Below are 27,077 nucleotides of genomic sequence, written 5' to 3'. Positions count from 1 at the left end.
GGGTTCATTAAAATGGCCTTATTTTCCAGGCTGAACAAAAGGACTTTGAGCAGCAGAGTTCTCTTTGATGCTAGAAATCATTCTGTACCACACTGCACCAAAAAATACACAAACATATACAGTAACAGACTGGGCATGCAGGCCGATTGTAACATATCACAATGGTCGAACACAGCAGTTCCACGACTCGCAGTTAGTTGGTAGGTTTTTGCTCGGAAAGGAAATTTATACATCAATACAGGTACAATCGGTGTTATACCCTAGGGCTGAGTCCCTAAACAGCGTCTCTTGTTTTCATGCGAGTTGTATTGCGTTTGTCCTCCTAGCCAGACAGACCCCAATTCCTTAGTGTGCCCCTAAGCCGTTCCATCTGGTACCATTGTGTTATGGAAAAAGGCTGAAATTTGGTGTCCCTATCCTGTGAAGAGACATGGTGCATGAGGAAACCCTTCCACCTCCTGAACAGTTTCCCCGTCAGACTTGGCTCTCTCCGCTTCCATTTTCTCCAAATGGAAGAGTTGTGTCATTTGTTCCAATACTTTGGACACCAAGGGGATCCTCGGTTCCAACCACTGTTGTAGTAAGCACCATTTTGCCACCAGGCTGACTACGTGAAACAATTTTGGGAGAGCCCCCGACGTGGGTTGCGTTTCATCCTCCTGCCCAATATAGTGCAGTGGTGGCGAACCTATGGCAAGGGTGCCAGAGGCGGCATTCGAAGCCATCTCTGTGGGCATCACCCCAGCATGAAGTTCACCAGACAGCACTCAAAGAATCATCCTGCAGAATCTTCTTACAATGATAGAAAAATTTGCCCTCCTCCTTTCAACTGTGTTGGTGTCCTTAGGAGGCTGAAAGATTGAAAGTTGTCAAAGAATAAGGAGAAATAAATAACTTTCTAAATTGCTGTGCTGGCACTTTGTAATAAATAAGTGGCTTTTGGTTGAGGTTTGGGCACTCAGGCTCTAAAAGGTTCGCCATCACTGTCATAGTGGAACAGGTAAGTAATGGGATTGATGGGGGATCTCCTTTCCCCATAATGAGGTGCCTAGGCCTTGAATCTCCGTCCAAAATGCTCTGGACTGGGGGCACTCCTGAAGTCCATGATATAAATCAGTGCCTGGCTCTTGACATTTAGGACATGCTACCTTCCTTTCCGGGAACGCTGGGGATAGTGATAGGTTGAAGACATAAATTGCCCTATGCATTATAAGGAACTGGGCGTCTCTCCATCTCTCATTAAGCACATTATTCCCAACAGCCTTCCATCCCTTAAGGATTCTTTCCCCCATGTCCTCTTTCCCCAATTGTCTGCCTCAACTAGAGAAGGAGAGCTCCTTGCGGCCCATCTCTTAATCGGAATAAGATGGATATTCCACCTCTATATATAGGGAATTTCAGTTATCGGTCAAACTCATTATCAGTTCCTTCCCTTGACAGGTTTCGGATTTTGTCTAAATAGAACTTGGACATCTGTGCGTATTGTATTGTTTGGTCACCCCTTAGCTCATACTTTTGTACTAGTTCTGGCTTAGTCATCCACCTATGCTACTGCATATGTAACAGATCCTTAACATGGATTCCTTTATCTTTCCACTCCATAAATAATCTACTCTACGGGAACCCTGGGTGGTGCTACAGAGGTAGATCCAGAGACCATCCATGGAAGATGGTAGATCTTTCTGACTGCCTTCCAGGTCGCTATTGTGTCTCAGAATCACTGAGGTTTTCAGCTCAGGTGGTAGGGAACCTATCTGGACATGCAACAAAGTACAAAGGTCCCATGGGGAACAGTAAGCGGTTTCAAGTTTTGTGTCTAAGTAGCAACTGCTGTCTTTTATCCAGTCCAAAATGTGCCATGTTAGACACGCCAAATTGTAGCCCCTGATGTCAGGTAGGTTCATTCCCCCCTGGTCTTTTGACATCGTCAGTTTCAAGAGCCCCATGCGTGGCTCTTACCCCGCCACAAGAATTGGGATATCTCCTTGTTCAAACTCATAATATCCTTGTGTTTTAACAGGAGGTAAATAGTTTGCATGGGGTAGAGCAGTTTGGAAACATTCACTAAAAAATGATTTTATAGACTGTTCTTGCAGGAAGGGTTCCACTTTCACTTGTCCCAGTCCAGTCCTGCATCATTTGTGCTTCTTTTTATGTTATACATGTCAGAACTTTTCAAATACACAGCACCATGGAATGAATACATATTTAAATACAATTATACTATAGAAGAGGTGTCTTCACTAACTTTGGCTTCCAAGCTCTATCAGACTTACAGAAAAGCATAGGACCACATCCCTAATCCTAGCCGACATCCTATTAACCCACTGATGGGTACAGATCCAGACATAGGTCAAAAATCAGACAATTATGCTGTAATAATGTATGGGTGTCTACAAGTATATACAGAACCATTATATTGCATTACATGATACATCTGTGTAGTTTCATTGTATGCACTGATGTGACCATCTGGACAATTTCACATCGACAAGATATGCACCTGTGAAAAATGCATTCCAGCTATGGGAGCCCCAAAGCCCACCAAAATCTTGGTGTGGCACGAATGTGGTAGCTTGTGTCCGGGGAAGTCTCTCCTTTCAGGAGATCATAGTATATAAGGCTGGAAGGAGACGCAAGTCCATCAAGTCCAACCTTTAAGAATTAAATAAATGTTTTATCCCCATAACCCGTGATATTTTCTCTCTCCAGAAAGGCATCCAGGCCTCTCTTGAACATGTACATAGAGTCCGCCATAACAACCTCCTGCGGCAGAGAGTTCCATAGTCTCACTGCTCTTACAGTAAAGAACCTTTGTCTATAGTGATGGTAGACTCGCCTCTCCTCTAGGCGTAGAGGATGCCCCCTTGTCCTGGTCACAGGCCTAGGTATAAAAAGATCCTTGTACTGTCCGTTCAGGTATTTGTACATTGTAATGAGGTCTCCCCTCAGTCGTCTTTTTTCTAAACTGAATAATCCCAAATTTTGTAATCTGTCAGTGTATTCTAGTTCCCCCATTCCCCTAATAATTCTGGTTGCTCTCCTCTGCACCCGTTCCAGCTCTACTATATCCTTTTTATACACTGGTGCCCAAAACTGTACACAATATTCTATGTGTGGTCTGACCAGGGATTTGTATAAGGGCAAAATCTATTCCTCTCTTGATACATCCCATTATTTTATTTGCTTTAGCAGCAGCCGCCTGGCTCTGGTCACTTAAATACAGAAACTGTTTAGCTGGTGCACTTATTCTCAGAGGTGAGCCCTAGAAGTAGGATCTGAATCAGTTTTGGAATATTTTGAAAGTCCAAATACACCTTTATGACCAACTCACTACCACCATATGCAGTGCCCATTATTAACCCCTTCCCGACTATTACAGCGCGTGGCAGGTGTCGGCTCACGTTCGGAGCTGGCACCGTACAGAACTGGTGTCAGTTGCATATCACAGCCAATACCCGTCTGTATCACCCGCGACCAGAGGTTCATCTGATCACAGTTGTTGCGTTCAAAAATTAGGGTCACTTTTCGGGTTGTTCTGTTTTATACCCCAAGGGCTGATGATAATAATGATAATAATAATTTTAAAAAAAAAGTGTCCCTTGTTGGGGTTCTCCGCTGTTTTGTATTACTAGGGCTCTCCAAATGGATCCTGACACATAAAGGATTTCTGTCAAATTTGGCTTTGAAAAGCCAAACATACCTCTTTCCCTTTTGAGCCCTACTCTGTACCCATACAACATTTTATCTGCACACGTGAGCCAATTCTACACTCGGAAGAAATAGTTTTACACATGTCTGCGGGTTGTTTCATATATTATCCCTTGTGACTTACAAAAATTAGGGCTAAAAGTGACTTTTGGGGGAAACCTTCATCTTTTCCTTTTTAGGGCCTATTTAAATCAAACACTTTTACAGGCAGGGTTTCCCTCTGTTTTGGTACCACTACGGCTCTCTAAATGCATCCTGACACATGTAAAGTATGTCTGTCAAATTTGGCTTTGAAAAGCCAAACATCCCTCTTTCCCTTCTGAGCCCTACTGTTTACCCATACAACATTTTATATGAACAAGTGGGGCAATTCTACACTTAGGAGAAATAGTTTTACACATTTCTGGGAGTTGTTTCATCTTTTATTCCTTGCGGCTTACAAAAATTCAGGGTAAAAGTAACTGAGAAAATTTTAATCTTTCCTTTTTGTGGCCTAATTAAATCAACCACCTGTTGGGTCAAATACACAAATTACACCTTGCTAAATTCTCCAAAATGGTGTCTCTTGTTGGGGCTTTCCTCTGTTTAGTTCCACTAGGGCTCTCCAAATGCATCCTGACACATGAAAACTTTTTCAACCGGTTTATTTCAAAATTTTCGCCAAATTTCCATTTATTTAATAAAAAAACCTAAATAAATATATTGCTTAAATTTCTCAACCAACATGAAGTACAATGTGTCACGAAAAAACAAATCTCAAAATCAACTGGAAATATGTTAAAGCGTTTCAAAGTTATGATAAAAATAAAAAAGAGCCATGCCAGGAAGGCGCAAAACGGGCAAGTCATTAAGGGGTTAAGCAGCTTAACTATGCAACAACTTCAGGAAATATTTTCATAACTATTTTAATAGAGGAAGACAAAATAAAATATTTTTCTATAAGCATTTTACCTGAGGGAATGTCTTATGCAGTGGCAGCCAGCAGCTAAGTCCAACAATTCCAGCAAGTTTGTGTTGACAGGTCAGAGCCGTATACAACGACAGGGCTCCTCCCTAAGAAAATAAAGCAAAAGCAGACGTCAAAATTGGGGCTGTAACCCAATGTGGAGAACAAAATATACAGGGAAATGGATCATAATAATTATATGATTACAACAGCGGAGACTTCATTAACTCCTCAACGACATGTGATGAATAGTACCTCACAATGCTACTAACGGGCTGATCACTCTCCAAACATTCTTGGTCATTGCTGCATTATGCAGCAAACGCCCTCAGAGAACACCATTGATCAGTGCTGAAGTCCAGGGGTTGTCATTTCTGAAGATTAGCTACATTTTGCAGATCTTCAGCAGATCCGCCATACACTGCAATAGTGCTGTATTTCAGTATATGGTAGGAATGATCAGACTCCCTAGGGTTAAAGTACCCTAGGTGGTCTGCAAATACATGCTTTATATATAAAAAAAAGTAACGTTTAAAAAGATGCCCACTTTCTCTAGAAGTGATATAAAAAATAAATATCTATATCTAGGGAAAGGGGGCAATTTGTAAACATGCAAAACGCAAAAACAAAAAAGGCAATCAGCAACAAGAGGGTAAACTTTTTACAAACCATTTCGTTTTAGAAAGACATGTGTATTAATATAATCTTTATTTCCATTTCCCTTCCCTTGACTTGACAGACGCACATGTTCTACAAAGAACCAAAGTCTCTTGTGGCGAAATATAACTCAAATGTATGAAGACAGCGGGTACATCACCGTCATTCATCTCTCTAGGTACCTGTGAAAATCCTCCTAGAACAATCCTATTTGCCGGAATTCCATTCTTCACCTCATGTTCAATAATGCTTTTAACTGAAAATCAAAAAAACATGAAATTTCCAGATTAATTAAAGCCCATGTATTCTTTATACCTGTGCTCTCAGACCACAAGGCGTGGGCAAATACCGGGCCAGGGATCGTTCACTGCTTTGGAGGTGGATGAAGCAGTTGTGGCAGCTGCCTGAAGGCAAGAACATTCCCCTTTTGCTACTCAGACAACTGTACCAGAAGAACTTTATTAGTGCTGTGTGACATGTGGGAAGAAGAACCTGGCACTGCACCAAATCTGCAGCTCCTGCCTCATTATATAGCACTTCTGATGTTTGTGAGGGTTTACTACAGATACGGGTTCAAGCTAACTGACTGCTGTCTTACACATATGGACTGGCAAGGGGAAAGCTGCAGGAATGACCCATACGCTTCTTCCATTTACATTGGGGTAATGAGCAGGGCTGTCGAGTCGGTGATCATTTGAGTGGAGTTAGGATAAAATGGACCGACTCAGATACCATAAACATAATTATAAAAATGATGAAACGTCCTTTCAAATGTCTGTTCTATTAAGGTTCTAAAGATTTAATCCAGGAACGAACAACTTTTTTTGGTTCAAGGGCCATATGGTCATACTGCTCAATTTTAAGGAGCCATTAAAGTAACTAGCACTAGCAAGATGCACCAACAACCTCAGTACAGCACATAATGCCATCCCCAATTATAAATACCACATTACAGCAATACCTGGAACCTCTCCTGCTCCTGGGGGCCAGTGCACAAGACCAGTGTCAGGACGCCTTCCCAAGTGGCGTTTTGTTCTCGCATTTTGAAACGCATCCAAAACAAAAGTGGTAGGGGGTTTGAACTAAACGCTTATGCGTCTCATTGCAAACACATATGCGTTTTGGTTAAACCCCCCTCCAAATTTCTTTTAGGATGCGTTTAAAAACGCAAGAGAAACTCCACGTGGGAAGGCGCCCTCAGGCGTCAGAGCTGAGTGGCAGGAGAGGCCCTGGGAGCAGTGAGGACTCATCTGCACTCCCTGTCAGCAGGGTGCTGGGTGCAACTTGAAACTTGGCAGGCCACACATGGCTTGTCGGCTGAAGGTTGTGCACTCCTGTTACAATCTAAATTAATGTGTGTTGCACTTCATGTGCACCACTCAAGCGCCCCTGCTACAGATCAGAGAAAAGGGCACTAGCAGGAAAACAGGACTGTGGAATCAGAGTCATTGCCATTTTGGTGGAGGTGAAGTCGGGGCTAGGGACAAATACTTCATTGTTTCAGCAACTATTCTTGGAAAAAGGGTTTCTCAAAATATGAGATTGTAGAGTGATAAGCGTGGGGTGGAATTACTGCTCCATAACCATGATTGCACTACTTTTATCAATATCTTCAACTGATGTATATCCTGGTGCAGAAATCTGCTTAGCCGGGTGGAGATGGTAGAGGTGAGCAGACGCAGCCGTGCTCTAGCCCAGCTTGGTCACTAGCCATGAACTGTGTAATTTTCACATGGTTTTAGTTTACATCTCCCCATGTGTCTAATACACAAACATAGACCTGAGGGCAATTTTTAGTTTGCGAAGCAATCAGTTAAACATACAAATGCCACTGAAATTCTTAAGACAAACTATTGTCAGGGGACAGTTTGCTGCATCACAGAACTACAGTCTGCTACAGTCTACAAGAAACAGGATTTTGTCATCTACTCTTTTTACACTAGATTGAAAAAAATGGTGCCATAAGTATTCTTACTGCTGTCAGCAGCCTTCTTAATGCCTGCTTCATCTTCAGGAGCATCTGGACTCAGCCCCATTAAGTCAAACCTGCATGGATAAAATATATAAATGAGCCACCAGCAAACCTGGAATGAAACGCTACGGAGATGGACACACACTTACCAAGCTGGCATCACCATCTTCATGTTCAGTGTTACAGGAATGCGAGGCCTGCACATAGTAAAGGTTATTGGTTGTGTGCTATACAAGCAACCTACACATCACTTTACCAGAGAAACCAAGGTATGCATACTTACGCATGGGGACATATATATTTCACATGAGGGTGTTTTATGGCAGACAGTGCCTCTGCCCAGCCATGTCTATAGAGAAAAAGAATTATTACTATCAAATTGCTGCAACCTACTTTCTACATCCATCAACACAACAATTCTTCAATGCATTGGAAAAGATGGAACTCAGGTTTGACCATGGAAAAAAAAAAATTGATTGAGAGATATACACACACACACGAAAAGCATACTCCATTTCTGCATTCTAAACCCACTCACAATGTGCCTTCCCTGTTCTCTCAATCCAGAGGAAAATGAATACTCATCGTTGGTGGGACACCTTCCAGATCATGTTTCTTTCATTACCAAGTGTGGTGGCATCATCCAGAAAATCAACTTTGAAGTGAGATGTAAATTGGTTGTATAAAGTCAAGGAGGCAGAGATTTTAACACTGAAGTCATGCTCCTTTCTCAGACCCCCCCCCCCCTCACTGTTATTGATGTTCCATCATCCAGAGACATCAATAGCCGGAGCTCCTGGAATACTGCATGTCAAGCACAGAGGAGTAGGCACTCTCAGCTCCCAACAATGACTTTAGTGTTACAATCTCCGCCTAGAAGGAACTCCGCTGCACAATATTCTGGTAGTGGTTTATTAGTCCAACCGCTGACGAAAGGTGCCCCAATGTCTCACATTAGGAAATCTTTACAATTATAAGCAAAATCTTAGCACCAATGAATGACAAAATTATTGACTCAACAGAAGAAAACAAAGGAACCAATGTTAGGATCTACTCCAATGCTGGCTCCCTCTGTGTACTTGACTGACCTGTGCGTCTCGAGGTGAAAAAGGGGTTTAAATATAATTGTTTAATTGATTATGACTTTGCAATTACTTACATTTCTGTCACTTAATAAGTCTCATAAGTCTTTTTGAACAGAAAAAGTTTTTTTGTCTCCATTTTTTCCCCAAAAACACATTTTATTTGGTTTTCAAACAAACAGAAAATTTTACATAACAAGCCTGTTAGCCACAGGTGAGGCTGGAAAGGCAATGTATCATCCATAGTATTTATACAGTTCTGATTCAATCATGAACAATACAAAGCTCACAAGAGTGTTGAACAAAAAAAAAAAAAAAAAAAAAAAACACACACACAAAATAGTGCATGGGGAGAGGGCATGTTCCTATCCTCCAGGCTTGACCCACTGTCCAAATCCCTGGGGGACATCGTATTGCTTAATGTTTCTGTACATCTTTTGAGTTGCCGTTCCTTTCACTTCTGTATCTAGAACTGGCTGTTCTATAGTCTGTCAGATTTGGAGGGCTCCAAGGGAATTCTTTAGCACTCCCATGTTGTACCATGACGTCAGTTTGAATGGAGTCATCAACTCCACTATTTCTGATCTGCTCATCTTCCATTTCTGGAAGAAACCCTTCGTTTTTCCTTGCGTCTCATTGTTTCCAGTCGAGGAGCAGTGTGTCTAAGGGTAAGCTAATGTCCCACTTATCCTGTATCTGGCTTCTTATTTGGTTCCAAAAGTCCTGAGTGTATGTGCAGGAAAATATTCCATGCCATAAGTGTGTTGGGTATCGAACACCTCGGGCAGGCTACTAGTCTATCTGGTTTAGATGGCGTTCTCGGGAGGTTGAAGCCAAAGTGGGCTTGATCTATTATTATAAAATACCAAGCCACAATAGAAGTAAAAACGGCGCTGGCACTACTCTCATGCACCTTATAATCCTAGACCTGATTGGACCACAGCAAAATTGGAGTCTTATGACTGGCATCCACTGCAGGGACGTGAAGACAACAGGGGTGCTCAGCGTGGGAGTTCAGTTATCGCAAGTAAATGGTGAAGAAAGGAGGACCGCGGTACTCACCGGAGATTTCTTCAAAATTTATTCAAACATGCACAGGTGGTACAGGACGCCGACATGCGGCAAGGCGACGGGCCGCTTCACGCTGAACAGCGCTTCCTCTAGCCTCTGACGTCATCCTTCCGGGGCACGTGCACTATAAGCACCGGCCCCAGGAGGTTGTCATAGATACATAGCAACAATGTAACAAACACACATGAATGCGTGATAGTTTCGACACATAACCAAACAAATAGTGTGTTAAAAACAATAGCGAGCAAGAGAGTACATTCGAAAAGCAGTATTAGTGCATGACAATGGAAAATTTAGCAATACATTTTTTAAGGGATTATAAAAAGACACTGAAATCATTCCAGTCATTCAGGCCGAGAGTGCCCATGGCTTTACACCTCAGAATCCACTTGGCTTCGCGGCGTAGTAGATCCTTCTGGTGATCACCGCCCCTAGGGTTAATATCTACCTTTTCTATGCCCGCGAAGCGAAGTGGAGTTGATTCATTGGAATGGTGCAGCCTTATGTGCTCAATCAGCCTAGGACAACCGTTCCCAGTGGACACCGAATTAAGGTGTTCCCTGAATCTTGTAAACATGTTCCGGATTGTCTTCCCAATATAGAATTTATAACATGGACAGACAAGAACATATACCACGTAGGTGGGGCCCCGCAAGTAATAAAACTTTTTACACCAATTTTCACGCCTCCTAGATTTAAAGTTTTAACCTGCATGTTGTACCTGCAAAAATTACAATGCCCACACTTATAGTTGCATTTGGGAGCACCCTTGCTGAGCCAATTTTGCCTGGGGACGGAGTACCTACTCCGGACTAGCTCAGTACCTACTGTTTGAATAAACCTTGAAGAAATCTCTGGTGAGTGCCGCGGTCCTCCTTCTTCACCATTTACTTATTATAAAATACGTCTCCCTCCATTGTTCACTCAGTACGCATTTTTTAATCTGCGTCCACCCTTTCATGATCCCAGTTTGTGCATCCCACTCTGGGAATTTACTTTAGAGGAACTGCACAAACTGGTAAAGGCAATACAGTTTCTAAGAAAAAAAAATTCATAGACACACTAATAGAGATGAGTGGACGTACCATTCCAGTTCTGCCGCACGAACCAGAAACATTGCCTGTCAAACGGCCAATATAGCAAATTGACTCCCCTAGCATTTAGCTATGGCAATGTAGCTAGGGGTGTCAATTTTTTGGTTGCTTGACCAGGACAAGTTGCCGGATTGGCCACCGAATAGCCAATCAGGCAATTTGTCCTGGTCAAGCAACCAAACCTAAATTCTGAATGGGAACATCGGGTCGGTTCAGTTACTAAACAAATATTATTCAGTACATTTTGGTTAAAAACTTTTTTTTCCCCCCACAGTGTTTTTTTTTTTTATGTTCTAGCTAAATTACTTGGTATCATAATGATTACTGTAGACTAATCACCTAACCCCTTGCTGATATAGTAGTACGTCACATGTCGGTCTGTAAGACCTGAGGTTGTACATTTTTCTTTTACTTGTACCACTAGCACATTGTAATCAATGCTCAGTATAATCTCCATATACTGTACTGTGGCAGTATATGGTAGGATCACACAATGTAAAGTTAATAGTAAAAAAAAAAAAAAAAAAAAGGGGGAAATACCCTCCCCTTTCCCCTAGAACTAATACGAACAGTAAAAATCATAGGCATGTTATAGGCATGTTATAGGCATGTTAGGCATCGCCGCATCACACTATTCCAATCAAAATATAATAAAAGTTATTCCCAGTAATAACGTTCTCAAAATGATAGCATTGAAAATGTCTCGCAAACAAAAAACAGCTCAGTACACCGTTTTTCACCAAATTTCACTGCATTTGGAATGTATTTTTCCCACTTCCAAGTACATGGCATGGAATATTAAATGCCATCAGCCCTCACACCGCTCTTTATAAGCAAAAATTAAAAAAAAAAGTTAGATTCATTTTTCACTCCCCACATCAAAAACGAAACAAAATCGAAATAAGGGCTTTGGTGGGAAGGGGTTAAACATTCCCCATGTATGTGGGAGTCAGAAGTTAGGCTTACCGACCCCACAACCGGGCCATATTTGTATACTGACAGAAACCTAGTAGGAGAAATAGCAGACACGCTGGCCACATTGCTGATCGGATGGAGGCAGCAGACTGCTGTCTAGCTCAGCCTTGACCTGCAGTGGGTGCAGCTGTCAGCAAGGAGGTCACCGCTTTACACAATAGAAACTTACCCCGTGTCCCCAAGGCCGTGCAGGAAGATGACCTGTAGAAAGAGAGACATCCATCAGACACCGCATACAGCACTGCTGTGCCGGCAATGACATGCAAGGAGAACGAATAGCAGCAGGACACACTGCAGCCTCCACCGGCAATGCCCGCAGCTCCTGCCATACCCCACAACCTCTCAGTGGTCATGTGCTCACCGCTGCGGTCTCTCGCTCCCCTCCGGGTACGGTCACAGCATCAGTGAGTAGCGGCACAGACATGTTGTTTCCGCACATGCACCGGAGTGATGTCACACACCGCCCCGGTGACCTCTGACCTCCGGAGAAGAAACAATGAGCCGCAGCCGCTAAGCGGATCTAACCCCGGCGCACGTCACGTGATCGCGCCTCTCCCCGAACGTCACAGCCGCACGCAGTTATGGATCTATTGCCATGAGACGGCCATCTTAGTTGTGGCGGAAAAGACCAATGGGCGTGTAAGGTTGTTCATACTCGTATATTGAATCTATACAGCTGTTCTAATCATAATACGATATAGGGAAGCAGTCTTCTTTTTTACAATTCGTTAAAGCCGTACTATATCGTTAAAAAGCGGTATGCTAGCAGTAGAGATAGCCAATACATTGGAATTTTCCATGAAATAACAATTCTTTGATATCTTTTTGTACAACGCTAAACTGTCCCATTCCTTCACATTTCCACTTCGAGCTGTATGAATAAACTCACTAATGAACGTTACTATGGGGTCAAGCTGGTACGGTAACAAAAATGTTTCTCTGATTTTGGGATATTTAACAAACGAGACTATATCATACACAGTTTAGAAGTAATCAGTAATTTAGTAATTCAAATTGCCCTTGAACTTTACTCTCCAATCCCACAACAAAAAATACCCTTAAATCTATCTCAGACAGTCATTCCCCCCACAGTTGCAATAGAGTAAGTGGTCACAGTGCCTGCCCCAGTAGCCAGTAAATACCTGCCCTAAGTAGCCGGTAGCCACAGAGCTTCATTCTTCTAGCCAGTAGTCACAGAGCATGCCCCCAGTGGACAGTAAACAATGAGTCTGCCCTAAGTAGCCGGTAGTCACATAGCCTGTCCCCTCTAGCCAATATGCGCTGAGCTTGCCCCCCCCCCCCCCCCCCGCCAACAGTCACAGAGAATGCGCCCACTAGCCAGTAGTCAAAGAATGCGCCCAGTGGCCAGTAATCACTGTGCCTGCCCTAGGTAGCTGGTTATCACATAGCCTGGCTCCTCACTGAGCCTGCCCCCCCCCCACACACACACTGTGCCCCAGTGGATCCACTCAGCCTTCCCCTCAGAAGCCACAGAGCCTGCTCCGAGTGGTCACAGTGCTTACCCCCAGTGGCTCCACTCAGTCTGCCCCTAGAGGCCATAGAGACTGCCTCAGTAGTCAGTAGTAACAGTGCTTTCCCCCAGTAGCCAGTATTAACATAACCTGCCCCTCTCTCACAGTAGCCAATGGTATATAAAAAAAAAAACATTCTTACCTTGTTGTGGTGCAAGCAACACGTGGCCATTTAAAACATCTGCCTGTGCCAGATCATGTCCAGCCACAGGCCCTTTTAGATCCCATGCTCTGCTGCTCTCCATACACTCTCCACACAGCTCGCCAGCGTTATCCTAGATGCAGCGCAGGCGGCATGTAACATATGGAAGGCAGTGGAGCACAGGAGCTAAAAGATGCAATGGCCTACGGCCAGAGATGACCCGGCACTAGGAGACATGTCATATGATCGATATTAAAAAGAGGAGTGTAATGTAGATAAACCCCTCCTGGGGGGAACTCTACCCTCCTTGAGAAGATTCTCCATTACTGCGTCCTCATATAGCAAGGGCAAATGGCACAAAAATCTATTTACACATCTCATTAAATTGAGAAATGAATGCAAGACAAAGGGGCTCATTTACTTACCCGTTCCTGTCGCGATCCCGCAGCGCGTTGTTCGACGCTGATTCGGGTCTGCAAGGATTCACTCAGATCCGTGCGCCCGATATCCACCAGCTGTCGCTGCTGCGCCAAGGTCCGTCGGAGTTCACCTTCTTCCTGGCGCATGTAAGTGCTGATCTTGCGACACAATTCTTTTTTAAATTCCGCGGTTTTTCCGAATCCGACGGCTTAACATATATACACAAGAACTTTCATGGCGTAAATACTGAGCATATGTAGAAAACACAATGTGAATGTAGCCTTAGTCTGTTATGAGTGCTGAATGTAGATTTATCTTCAATGTCAGGGCCGCCATTATGGGAGGTCTAGTGCCTAACACCCCCCCCCCCCCTCCCTATCAAAAGGAGGGCCTGAAGGGATCACAGTACCCATAAACCCCTCCAGCATTGAGCGGCATTTCCGCCACTGGCGGATCTTCCTACAGGCGGCGGCATAAGGACATGTAAAGGATGGTATGTGGAGTGGACTTTTCATTAAAAAGGGACCTATGGGGTGGACATTTCATTAAAAGGGGGCATTGGGGGTGGGCATTTCATTAAAGGGGGCATCTGCTGTGGACTGGGGGGTCTGAATGTGGACTGAGTGCACTATCTGTATACTGAGTAGGCACGTGCAGAGACTGTTCATAGACCAAGTGGGCATGTGCAGAGGTTGTCTATAGACTGAGTGGGCACGTGCAGGCAATCTATATATTGACTCTAGCTTGTCATGGCTTAAAAATGTTTTGGTAAAAAAAATGGTGTATACAATGTTATATATCAATGTAGGAATGGGCGCCAGGGGGAGGGGATGGCCCACAAAAATCCTCCAGTCAAGGGCCTGAAATTCCTAGTGGCGGCTCTGCCAGTGTGAAAAGAGATATATCCAGTGTGAGACACTGAAGGGGTTAACTGATGATGGGCAATATATTTTGCCTGGGTTTTCGTGTCATGAAAGGCCTTAATGCGGTTTGTCTAGCTGCAATCGCTGTAATTTTGGGAAGTACAGCTCAAACAAGCTATTTGCATTGCATGGCCTGGTTGAACGCAGCAGGCAAATTGTAAGTTCCAGTGGACGGAAATCTGATCTAGAAAACCGTGAGGAATTGATACAGAAAGTATATTGGACAATTGTAAAACTTTTCATAATACAAACAGTAACATTAATTTGCTGAAATGTGAATACCCCTTTGAGGCAGCACAAGCGATGATTACCGAGGGGTCCCATACTGGCTTGCAAGGGTTCCCGGTTGTCCAGCGTTCCGTACAAGTGGCGACCAGAGACGTGGAGGCATATCGCACCATGTTCTAGTGAGTGGCTGAGCAAGAGGGGTTACCGGCTGACCAGTGGGCGGATGTCGTGGCACAATTCCTGACAGGCGAATTGCAGAAGACCTACTATGACCTGAGTGAGATGGAGGTTTGTGAGTACCCCCGACTAAAGGCAGAGAGCCTGGCTTGTCTCAGGGTCACCATGCAAGTTTGTGCCAGTCAAGTCAACCAGTGAGCGTTCTCAGAGAAGTTTCCCCCGCGCTCCCATGGTCGAGAGAGTTGTTCTTCTAAGTTCACCCCCGGATCCAGCGATGGGTTGGACAGTTTGGTCCCACCGATGCCGACGAACTAGTGACCTTGGTAGAGAAATATCGGGCTACTCCTTTTGCTTAATGAACTCTTGAGTCAATATGGACATCCAAATTAGAGTATTGTAAATCTTTAATATTTAACAAGAGGATCATCTACTTACCTCTTCCAGACGAAGCCATACCAGTGACAAGGTGACCAGACCATCTGGTAAGACTGCTACTGCACAAACGGGGAAACAGGGTAGGTTGGGAGGGGGATCAGATACGTGAACACACAATGAGCTCAGTGGTGGATAACCCAGACTTCCCCCCGGGTTGACACCATGACTATTTAGTGCCTTTATGACAGGGTAGGATACTGACTTTCATACAACTCCTCTGTGACTCAGGTCTTCTGCCGATGGATAAGATGACATTGGGTGAGCCTTGCTCTGCTAAAATGAAGTGGGAAAACTAGTGAATTAGGAAAACTTCAATCATTTAAGAGAAAAACACAGTGCAGAACACAGTGCAGAATAGATTACAGATGTTCGGCACATCTGCTTACTTGTCGGGAGATACACGCGGAACGGTGCGCCCAAAATAGCATGTGAAGAACAATATATATATGTGTGTGAAGAACAAATTGCAGATGTTTAAATACATCTGCAATGTGTTCTTCACACATATATATTGTTCTTCACATGCTATTTTGGGCGCACCGTTCCGCGCGTATCTCCCGAAAAGTAAGCAGATGTGCCGAACATCTGTAATCTATTCTGCACTGTGTTCTGCACTGTGTTTTTCTCTTAAATGATCCTGTGTTCACTGTTTTTATTCTATTCTTCACTGTTCTTCATTGTGTTTTTTTAATTAAATGATCGTTCTCGAGCAGGGGAAATACTGTTATTCTGGTCACCTAGCAACCCTTACGTTTAAAACGCATTGCACTCGCATTGCACTTGCAATGATTGCGAGTGCAATGCGTTCTTGATGCATCTCCATAGACTTGAATGGGGCGTGAAAAACGAGCGTGACTCGCAAAAGTAGAGCATGCTGCGGTTTTGACGCGCGTGAAAACGAACGCAAGCACGCGCGTGAAAACCAACGCTAATGAAGAAAGACCCATTGAATACAATGGGACAGAGTGCAATGCAAGTTCTGCGCGTCAAATGCATGCGCAGAACTCGCGCGTGAAAAACGCCAGTGTGGAAGGGGCTTAACTCTTCTTTTTTACTTATACAGTGTGAGAATGGGGTTTTGGGGTCATTACTTTATGTGGAGGCTATAAGTTAATAATATAAGTGTGTTTGTGGCTATTAGTGTGAGGGGGATATGTGGGATCTTTTAGTGAGTGTAAGGGGACTATTACTGAATGTGGGAGTTATAATTAAGTGTGGGGGGCTATTAGGTTGTGTGGGGGCTATTTTTGTGTGTATGGAAACCATTAACAAGTGGAGAGCTATTACTGAATGTGGGGAGCTATGAGGGGTCTTTTAGTGAGTGTAAGGGGACTATCCATAAATGTGGGGGTTATAAGTGAGTGTGGGGGCTATTAGAAAGTGGAGAGCTATATTACTGAATGTGGGGGCTATTAGTGTGTGTGGAGGCTATTTTTGAGTGTAGGGGATTATTAGCAAGTGAAGGGCTATTACTGAGTGTGGGGACTATTACTAAATATGGGGGCTATTAGTGAGTGAAGAAGGGTCTATTCTGAAAGTGGGGGTTATAAGTGGCTGTTTGGCTATTAGTAGTTAGCATAGAAGAGCTATTGCTAAGTGTGGGGGGCTATTATTCAACGTGGAAGCTTGAGTATGTGAAGCACTTACTGTGTGGGGTTCTATTACTGAGTGTAGGTGGCACTGTTACATGTCAGGCCACATTTATGGATCATTATTAGGTGAGTGGCACAATGTGGGGGCTTTAGTAAGTGTGAGGGCTACAAGAAAGGGGTGTGGTGGCCCTCTCTCTGGGTGGCAATAATTGTGAAGTGTGCAGCTTGTAAAGGTGGATTTTATAATGTTTTACACTAGGGGGCATTACTAGTATTTTTAGGAGGACTTTGTGTGTAGCTGTGTTACATTGTTTGGTTGAAGAGTTTTAGTGGTAGAAGAATTATAACACTGTTAGGGGACAAAGATTTAGGGACGATAGAAAAGTGCAGAACATAACATGTGGTAATCTCCATAGGCACAGCGTATGGCTGGATAAAGAAATTATGATGGGTGGCTTAAAAGGAGAACATAAAGAACTACTGCTCAGGATATAATAGGTAGCATTTCTACTGTGTTTTTTGTAGCTATACAGTTTTTTTTTTTTTTAAAGTACGGTTTTTTCAGGTGCAATCATATAGGGGAGGGGAGGGTTATGTACAAAAGGGGACACAACTGAGAATTTGATATATTTGCATTGGGGCCCGTGCCCCAGATCATTTGTGACCCTAGCAACGCTCCTGCTTCCTTTACTTGAACATTTGGCCAGAATTGCCAAGTCAAAGAGACGCAGGTGAAGTAGGACCAACACGTAACCCCTTACCCCCCCTTCCCACTCCCTCTTTCCCTTTTCAACCCATACCCCTCCCCTTAGATTGATTCTTCATTTACAGTTTTGTATATCTTTTTGAGAAAAATTGTACAAGATTTTTCAAAGCCTTTTACAACCTGCTTCACCAGAAGCGTATAATTTGTCATCTTATCTTTTAAATCATGCGCACATAATAACCGCTGACCTGGTACTTAGCTCCGCAAATACTATTTTACGACATTTGCTACATAACATTGTAACATGTTTCACCCAAATCTGTCCCCCCTGCCTGCGGGTGCTATTGGTTATTTGATGTGTACTGTATACATTATATGATTGTAACCAGTGTTTGTTATATCTTTTTTCTCAATAAACTGAATGATTAAAAAAAGGGCTGTGCCAGGAAGGTGAAAAGTGGCTTTGGCAGTAAGGGGTTAAACCCCCCCTATATATCAATACAGAAACGGCTTTTAGTAATTAAATAAAAATGGAGGTGAAATTTAGAATGGTCAAATTTTGTAGGTTGTACGTTCATTTAGTTCTAAAATTTACACATTTCCAAAAGATAAAAAGAGAAAACCCATCTTAACCCCTTAAGCCACCATGACGTTTCCCCAACATCGAGGCCATGCATAAAGACACTGTTGTGGAACGCCATGGCTTCTGCCTGTCACCCTGACAAAATGCAGTGTAAACTGATCAAAAGGTCCATAGATAGCCAAGGCTCTCAGCAAAAATTATAATAGTTGGGGGCGTGGCTTTGCCAAGGATGTGAACGGTCACACGCTGGTGAAGCAGTATAAAGAAGAAGAATAAAACAAAATGACACTTCTAAAATGACACCAACACAAAGCTGAGATATGGTAAATGTTAGTAACCAATTTGGGTGGTAAGACTATCAGTTTGAAAAACAGAATATTTTGAGGTTTGAAAATAGCTAATTTTTTCTAATTGTTTACCAAAATCACCTTTTTTTTCATTAAATTAATGCTAAATATATCAACCGAATTTTCCAATCAGTACAAATTGTAACAGAAAAACAAACTCAAAAAACAATTGGGTAGGTTAAAGCCTTCTAAAGTTATAACCGGATAAAGTGATAGAATAGGCTTTAGTCATCAATCCGCAAATGAGCTTGGTCACTAAGGGGTTAAAGATTAAACAAAACCTCAACTTATAGTGTGTTTTTTTTTTCTTTCAAAACTATACAAAGTTAAATAGCCACACATACTCAGGTCAAAGTCAAGCAGCAGTAAGATGGTATTAGTTTATTCAAGCACAGTTTACTCAGGACATGTCATGCTCTGCTGCATTCACACTAAGAGATAAAATGGGATTGTGGAGTGATCTGCGTTATTTTATGATCAGCAGGATTTGCAGCAGATTCATAGTTGCAGATTGTTACTTCATGACGATGTGCCTGTAAATACAAAACAAAATTAGTTAATCCAAGCAACATGTATCCCCTATCCACCCATAGGAATTGGGGAGTCCTAGTCCCATGTTTTGCAAATTGCATTTATCCTCTAAGTTCCAAGGTCAAATAAAAATCAATAGAGCGCACAGAAATCCCACTGGTATACAGCGAGTTGAGGAAGCAATGAAGAGTTTCTTAAAAAAAAAAAAAAATGGAATGTTTTTAGAAGATATGTCACCTACTTTTTTTTTTTTTTTTTTAATATAAAAAAGCACACTATGAAAGCAGAAAAAGAAAGCTGCAAAGAGTTTTTTTTTTTTTTTTTTTAATTTACCTCCGTCCACTCTCCTCTTAATCCAATGTAGTAAATCTTGGTGTTTTCAGCTCCAAAATTTTTGGAAATGTGAATAGATAGGTGAAACACATTTGAAAAGCGAGCAATTCTGTAAAAATAAAAAATAACAGGAGATCTAAACATGAAATCTAAAGAAAAAAAAGCTTATGCAAACCACATGCAGATTTATAGAATCATTTCTGAAAGAAATGGGGGCCGAGAGCCACTAGGTGGGCCCACTCACGGGCACAACTTAGTCCCCAGTGACCGAGTGCTTGCTCCCCAAGGCAGTGCTCTGTGCACTGCAGGAGGGCGGCCTCCGTCTTTGCACTGGACGCCGGCAGAAGACCCCGATGAAGACAGGAGAGCAGGATCTCTTGCTGAACCTGAGGCGATTAATACTTGTTTTTTTCTTTTTTACTGACCACATTTAGCCCAAGGGTGCTGCATACAATATAACCATGTGATTATTGATTACTTTAAGGGGTTGCTCAGCAAGTTTATTTTGGATTCAGACCCAAAGAATTAAAGAAACACAACCTGCCAACAGTCAAGAGTCCATTGAGCACCTCCATAACCGATGGAAGAGTTTATTGGTGCAGAAGGCTGGGTGAGGGTCTTTACAGCTGAGAAGTCTTCACTGCTCCCCCATCCTCTCTGCTCTGTGTTGGTTGAATACCCCAGAGTCAGGGCCAAGAACAGAACGGCTTTAGGACCAGGAGTGCCAAGGATATCAGGCACACAATCTTAGTGAATCGCGCCAGAGTGCATCATCGTCGGACACTCCGAAGTTTGAGAACTCATCCGGACGGGTAAGTAAATGTGCCCCATTATGATCGATCTAGTTCTGTGGGGTGACAATGTGGTTACATTATCAGGGTACAGTGTATATACACTTTCATCTGGCTTCTGACATTGTACTAACACACACTGACAAATAGAAAGGACGGATGAGACAGATCAGAGATGAGATGCATGAGATTTCTATTACAGAGGCTGACAGACTTTTAAACTGTTACACTTTTAGCTCTGCTACGTCTCACAGATATGTGCCTGCATTCCCCTTCCCCAGGATCACTTAACTCCTTGTAGTTTGTAGTTTCTCTCTGCTCAGGATGTGCTGGCAGCAAGTGATCAGTCTAAGGCATTGATGGCGAACCTTTTAGAGACCGAGTGCCCAAACTACAACAAAAATCCACTTATTTACCCTGATGTGCCAACATGGCATTTTAAGCAGTAACTTACTGCTACCTGTTCTTCCACATCTTTCAATCGTATCGACCCCCTGAGGTCACCAATACAGTTGAAAGAAGGGCAAATTCAGACTCTCATTGTAGCTTCTCTCCAGGGTCTCACTGTACAGGAAGAATGGTGGGTCCAGTGGATGTGCTCCAAAGATAATGCAGTTTTGTCAACACCTTCTCACTTTTCCAGCGCAGGAAGATTTGGTGGATTTGATCCTATTTGGTGAACTCTGTGCTGGAGCAATGGCCTGAGTGCCCACAGAAATGGCTCTGAGTGCCACCTCTGGCACCCGTGCTATAGGTACGCCACCACTGGTCTACGGTATGTGCAGGAGGTGGGGCTACAGCCTCAGAGCAGAAAGACACAAATCTCATCTGCACAATCTCACACAGAAATCCAAGATGGCGGCCATCAGACCCTAAGTCAGAAGTTACAGGGTTGTGTCTAGGGGCAACTGAAATTGTATACAACAGGACTGATAGAGACAGGTTGAACTTATATCTGTAAAATGCTGTATTTTTGTTAATAACAGTGAATTAGAGAATGTGTTATTTTGTTATCCTGGGTACATATAAGAAACTTGTCTTTGTGGGAATACTGCTTACATAATCAGACTGCAACTGCACGAACGTATGCCCGTCGGGCATGGAGAGGAGGAGGGGTGACCCCTCCTCTCTCCATAGCAATGCATGGCGCACATGTTCTATCTTTTCCCTGTGTACGGAGCGGTACAGTATATATACGTCCCCCCAACGGTCATGTGAATGCAACCTTGGATCCGGGATAAAACAGATATTTAAAAGGACATTTCATAATTATTATCTTTCTGTGGAGTCGGTCCGTTTTATGACGACTCCAAGTCCACAGCCCCACAGATTTAATCAGTATTTTGTATTTAAAATGTTTATACAAGATACAGATCAAATGTGCAATGTGTAAAGGCAAAACCCTGGAAGAATTTTTTTTTTTTTTATGCTGGACTTGTTAATATAAAGTCTTCTATAATCATTAAGGGTATTTATGGGTAGACATGTTAAACAAAATTTACTTTGTAGGATATTCTAGTTCTCCAGTGGTGTCAACATGTAGACTGAAGACTTGATCTGCTTCTCTTCCAACATCATCAAAACTCATGTGAGGAACGTTCTTAAACCTGTGAGACGTATATAAAAAGATTTTTACATATTTATTGACAAACATTTAGTTAAAAGAAATTTATCATGCTTAACGTTGATGGTAGATCAGGGGCACTTACTGATAAATATAAGATTGCCACAGTCTTGGTTGATCTGTTATCCATAACCTCCTTGCTTCTAAAATTGTCTCTCAAATTATGCTAATTAGCACAATGGGCTCTGGTGGGAGTAAACAAAGCCCCTCCATATTGTAGCCTCATAGGCTTTTTCCTACTCTCTCAGCACATGCCTATAGCACACAGTAGGAGTGGGGAGTGCTGCTGCTCAGTGAAACAACCTATGAAGCACGGAGGGGATATGACAATAACCCACAGAGCCCTTCTGGCTCATAAGTATAATTTTAAAAGATGATTTTAGAAGGAAGTAGTCCATGGAAAACAAATACAAGAATATTACCATGCTTGATTTTGTATAACACAAAAAAAAACAGCGAGTAATATATGATCATGTATGAAATTTCTCTATTTTGCACGTTCCTCAATATGTTCATGTGAGGTGACTTCGGCAACAATATGCAGATGGAAGGGTATGCAGGATGAAGGGGTGCCATAAGAGCTTCTATATGCCAGCAATTCTTTATAACAGAATTAAAATTATTCATTAAAAAGGTTGCTGCTTGATCCAGTCATCTTATACACAGAGTCCAAGGTCAATGGGACTGAAGAGTAGTCTCTAGCTTGGTATCTGATGTTTGCAGGACAACAGATGTGAGGAAACATAACGGGTTAGTAAAGAGACAGTTGAAGTTTCATGCAGTTAGGGAGTGTGATAGGACTGCCCAAAGAGAAGGGTATTAGAAACAAATCTGAAGTTTAGAGGTTGGGTATGCATCTAATGGTACTGCATTCCAGGGAGTTGGTGCAGCTCGTGAGAAGTCCTGGAGACATGAATGGGAGGTGCAAATTAAGGAAGAGAATATTCTAAGATCACTGGAAGATCAAAGGGCATGGGTTGGACAATAGACTGAGATAAAAGGAGTGGTAGGGACGTGTGACACTGTACAAAACTTTGTGAATGAGGAGGATTAATTTAAACTGCTTTCGGAAGGAGACAACTAGTGCAGCAACATAGACTGGAGTCATCCGTGTACAGTCTGGCAGCTACATTAAAAAAAAAAGTTTGAAGAAGAGAGAGTTTAGTAAGTGGAAGATCAATTAGTAGGGAGTTACAGTAATCTAGACGAGAATTAATCAAAGCCACAATTAGCTTCTTAGAGGTATTAGTTGTAAAAAAAAAAAAAAAAAAAAAAAAAAAATATTTTTTTGAGATGCAAGAGTTTGAAAGTATTCTGTATTATGAATTTTCTTTCACATGGTTGTTCTGAAGGGATAATGTGCCATCACATACAATTTTCCTTTTTGTCATGGCATTACATTACTTTTTTTTGTGTTGCAGCCATATGTTTGTAGTACTGTGCTTTGAAAATATCACACACACATTAAACAATGTACACCATTTGGCAAAGTATTTCAGGGTCTTTACCCTGGAAATCTACCATCAAAATAAATCATGGATGCATCAGGGACACTTACTCATAGATCCAGGCACTATGATGGTGTCAATCTTCTTATATGTGTTATCCATGGAATCCTTCCTTCTAAAATCAACTTTTAAAAAGGTGCTAAAGAACCTCAAAAAGGCTACCAGGCGGTTCCCGGAGCCCCTCTGTGTTGCAGATTCACAGTTCTAAGCAGGAGCAGAGGGGCGAGACTGTGAAACAACCTGTGAATCAGCAGCATGGAGGGGCTCCAGGAACTGCCCCAGTAGCCTATGAGGTTAATTTATTTTAGGAAGCCATGGATAACAGAAAATAATAAGATCACCACAGTCGCAGTGGCTGGATGTATGAGCAAGTGTTCATGGTTTATCCATGCTTGATTTTGATGGTAGCTTTCCTTTCAATGCAGCTTGCACTTGGCATGACAAATTAGGTGTCTTTCCATACATTTTTCTACAAGAAAAAAAAAAAAAAAAAAATGAAACAGTATATTAAATTCAGGTTTTGTTTTTAAAAGCCTGAAAAGTCCCCACCTCCATGTATTCAAATAGCAAAATGCTTCACTACTAGAAACAAATGGGTTTGGGTTGTTGGAACAATCTATTATGCAAAGTCCCGTTATCTATACACATATCAAAACCTAGATGGATTTTGAAAAGCAAGTATTCTGAAAGCGAAAGGTAATACATATATAACTCAGAAAAGGTAGTTCCTCTCCTGTGAATAATACTCACAATCTAATTTCTGCAGGATGGGCATCGCTATCATCGCCAATGACAATAATCCCTTTTAATTTCACATTGCCAGTGAACCTTACAAAGAAAAGAGACATCATCAGCAACTGCAAAATCTTTTGAAAAGTAACAAACGCGATTCCTCCAAATGATTAAACTTACGGGATGTTGAACAGCAATTCTGCATCATCATCACTTTCTACAAACTAGAAAAAGAAGCAGTGCATTTGTATAGTTTTCCCTATGGAAAATATATATATATATATATATATTTTTTTAAATCTACTTTACTCACAAGCTTACAAACCGTCAAAGTATCGCTACAGAGGCAATTTCGTTAGTTTAGACTAGTGGTTCTACGTTACTGCTGGTTTCAGATGCAATCCCAAGTCTGTTAGTTCTCATGGCAACAGGCTAGATCTGATGCGTGGCTGATTGTGTAGGTTAGTGACACATAGTGATCTACTACATCATGGTCTTTTAATAATCTGCATTGTCTGAAGCTACGTTGTCATTTTTCCCCCCATCGAAAAGCTTATACCAGAAGATGGACTATGTCAGCATTGGCAGTCACACCAACACTGCATTGTGGTTTCTGTCCGTATGGGAACTGTACCCAATACACATGGATTAAAGCTTTGCTCCACCAAATTAAAAAAAAAAAATCTACAGATCTATGTCAAAATGCCAGATATTTGACATAATCTGAAAATTATTTTAGATTTATTTACACCTTCAATGTAATAAACCTGTACAATTCCATTGAAAAACAAACTGAAATGACTGCCCGACATGGTGCGCTGGAGAGGAGGAGGCGGTGACCCTTCTCCCCCCCCCCCCTCCATAGAAAACAGCAGCGCACGGCCGCACACACAGGGAAAGATAGAGCATGCCATGTGGGGCACCTTACCGCCGCCGGGCCGCTTTTGGGGACATCTATGCGGCCTCAGACGGACGTGTGAATGCACCCTTACCCTGATAAAGTTGTGTATTAGTTACCAAACCCTTAATTAAAAGGAGCTCCGGGAACTGCTGACAAGTACTGGTTGTGTTCTGTATGTGACAACAATCTCTGGACTGTGCAGAAGGGTGGCAAGTCAAACCATAAAATCCGGGCCTGGCTAGGTTTTGTCAAAGACTACATTAATGTTGACAAAAGCATGTGGGGAGACTTCTGAAGTGACAAGACCAAGGTGGAAACTTCTGGCTATAATTCCAGAAGGTGTCTTTGGTTAAAAAAAAAAAATATATATATTATATATAGATTGTAGATCACCTAAATAGCATCATATGCGCAGTCAAGCATGGTGAAAGCACCATTTTTCTGTGATGGAGTGTCCTCACATTCCGTCTTTCAGATGCTGTTTTTGAAGCCAAAAGCAGATGCAGGTCATAATGAGTGAGGACTTATCATTGAGAGAAGCTAATTGTTTATTTTCACTCCACTCCTGGTTGCGACATCAAAAACCGTATCCGAAAAACTGAATGCGTGGACGCACGCTCACTGGGTTTTTAGACAAGGTGGGAAAGCTGACGCCACTTTCATGCATTTTGACCACATTAGAAACCGTAATGGGAGGGGCTTTGCCAGAATGCATATGCATTTTCACGGAAACGCATGTCTTCTGGAATGAGCACCTGGTGTGTTGCATGTAAACAATGCAAAATGCCTAGTGCTCATTATAGTACACATGTGTTTAGTGAAGACGCCATGCATTCTGGAAAAGTCCTTCCCTTTGCAGTATCTGATGTAGTCAAAACCCATAGAAAGACGCAATGTGTGAATGGAACCTTAACAGTTCCAGGCACAAACCTTTCAGGACTGTAAAGAAAAAAAAAAAGGCTTAAGATGAACTGCACCGTAACATCAACCCAGAGCAATTGTCCAAATTAAAGCCATGCTTAGATTTGCATTGCTAAGACCCCTAACTAAAATAAATGTAGCCAAAACATACATTGAGAATGCTGTAGTTATATTGATGCAGAAATATATCTTGTTTAATTCCTGAACTGAGTGGTTTTGCTGAAAAAACTATTATAAAATTATGATAATGAGGCCCTTTCACTCCTGTGGCTGGTTCAGAGCTTCTCCTCTTACCCAAATTATGCCCTACTCCAGACTTGTCCTGCCCATAAGCCGAGAATAGGTAATCACAGTGTTGCTCATGACTGGCAGAAGTAATCAATCGCAGCACTATCCCCCAGCTGCTGTATATGCGTCATCCAGCTCGGTTTGATTGGTCCTGTCTGGACAGTTCAGGAAGCTCTTGTAATGTGTTTATGAACGGCAGCCAGCAGCACCCAGCTTTCCCAAGGTCCCGAATTTCATATTTGTTTTTTTAGCAAAACCATTCAGATCAGGGATTAAACAAGATATGTTTCTGCATCAGTGTCACTACAGCATTCTCATGGTAGGTTTGGTTCATACTGCATAAAACCTCTAATCTGTCATATCTGTCTTTATATACTATAGGTGTTACTACATGTTCAGAAGACAACCCAGAGAAGAAACATTATTTAGAAGTAGTGACCAGTAGGTGTCCCAACATACATTACGGATGCTGGACCTAAGGGGAAGAAAGCAGGATGGGGCCACTCTCCTGTCCAGTCATCTCCATCACACCCGTGTCTGTCATGCCGGTGCCGTCACTCCAGTACAGGGCTCATAGTGGACGGGAGACATGTGGCTGCAGTCTATGACATCTCCTCTGACATAGCACAACGTTAGTCATAGTCACCCTGCTCCGGTCTCCTCGCTCCTCCCAGGCCTTGAACACTCCCTTCCCGCTTCCCTCTACGCTTTCGTTCAGACACTGCAGCTTGTATATGTCAATCTTTTGGTAAAGGCCGTATTCCAACCCGCGCTCCGGTGTTTCTGTCCGCTCAGCCCCACAAGCGCAGCCTCCAGCATGACTGTGCCCGTGCGACATAACCGCTGCTTTTCAAA

General features: G+C 42.5%; 2 protein-coding genes and 1 long non-coding RNA gene across 3 annotated transcripts in view; 1 reads left to right on the top strand and 2 right to left on the bottom strand.

Moving 5' to 3' along the window:
• The window catches only part of LYPLA2 (lysophospholipase 2), a 15,073-nt gene extending 2,960 nt beyond the window's left edge, over positions 1-12,113 (bottom strand). The window contains exons 1-7 of the mRNA XM_072136507.1: positions 11,870-12,113; positions 11,678-11,709; positions 7,570-7,635; positions 7,436-7,483; positions 7,290-7,360; positions 5,497-5,570; positions 4,663-4,764 (exon numbers count right to left, since the gene is read on the bottom strand). Coding sequence (XP_071992608.1) covers positions 4,663-4,764; positions 5,497-5,570; positions 7,290-7,360; positions 7,436-7,483; positions 7,570-7,635; positions 11,678-11,709; positions 11,870-11,947 — 471 coding nt within the window. The 5' untranslated portion in view covers positions 11,948-12,113. The remainder of the gene's footprint in view (positions 1-4,662; positions 4,765-5,496; positions 5,571-7,289; positions 7,361-7,435; positions 7,484-7,569; positions 7,636-11,677; positions 11,710-11,869) is intronic.
• On the top strand, positions 12,067-27,077 carry LOC140118508 (uncharacterized). Its single transcript, XR_011853205.1, has 2 exons — positions 12,067-12,147; positions 26,604-27,077. It is a non-coding gene; the product is annotated as an uncharacterized lncRNA (long non-coding RNA).
• Positions 18,960-27,060, bottom strand: PITHD1 (PITH domain containing 1). Its single transcript, XM_072136508.1, has 6 exons — positions 26,869-27,060; positions 24,293-24,336; positions 24,131-24,208; positions 21,751-21,855; positions 19,458-19,566; positions 18,960-19,126 (listed from the first exon to the last, which is right to left on the bottom strand). Exons 1-6 carry the CDS (start codon positions 27,058-27,060, stop codon positions 19,025-19,027), a joined length of 630 nt encoding a protein of 209 aa, XP_071992609.1. The 3' UTR covers positions 18,960-19,024.

Source organism: Engystomops pustulosus, chromosome 2 (assembly GCF_040894005.1).
Source record: "Engystomops pustulosus chromosome 2, aEngPut4.maternal, whole genome shotgun sequence".
Classification (NCBI taxonomy): Eukaryota; Metazoa; Chordata; class Amphibia; order Anura; family Leptodactylidae; genus Engystomops; species Engystomops pustulosus.
Note: the sequence above shows the minus strand (reverse complement) of the source record. Positions and strands in the feature narration are given on the sequence as shown.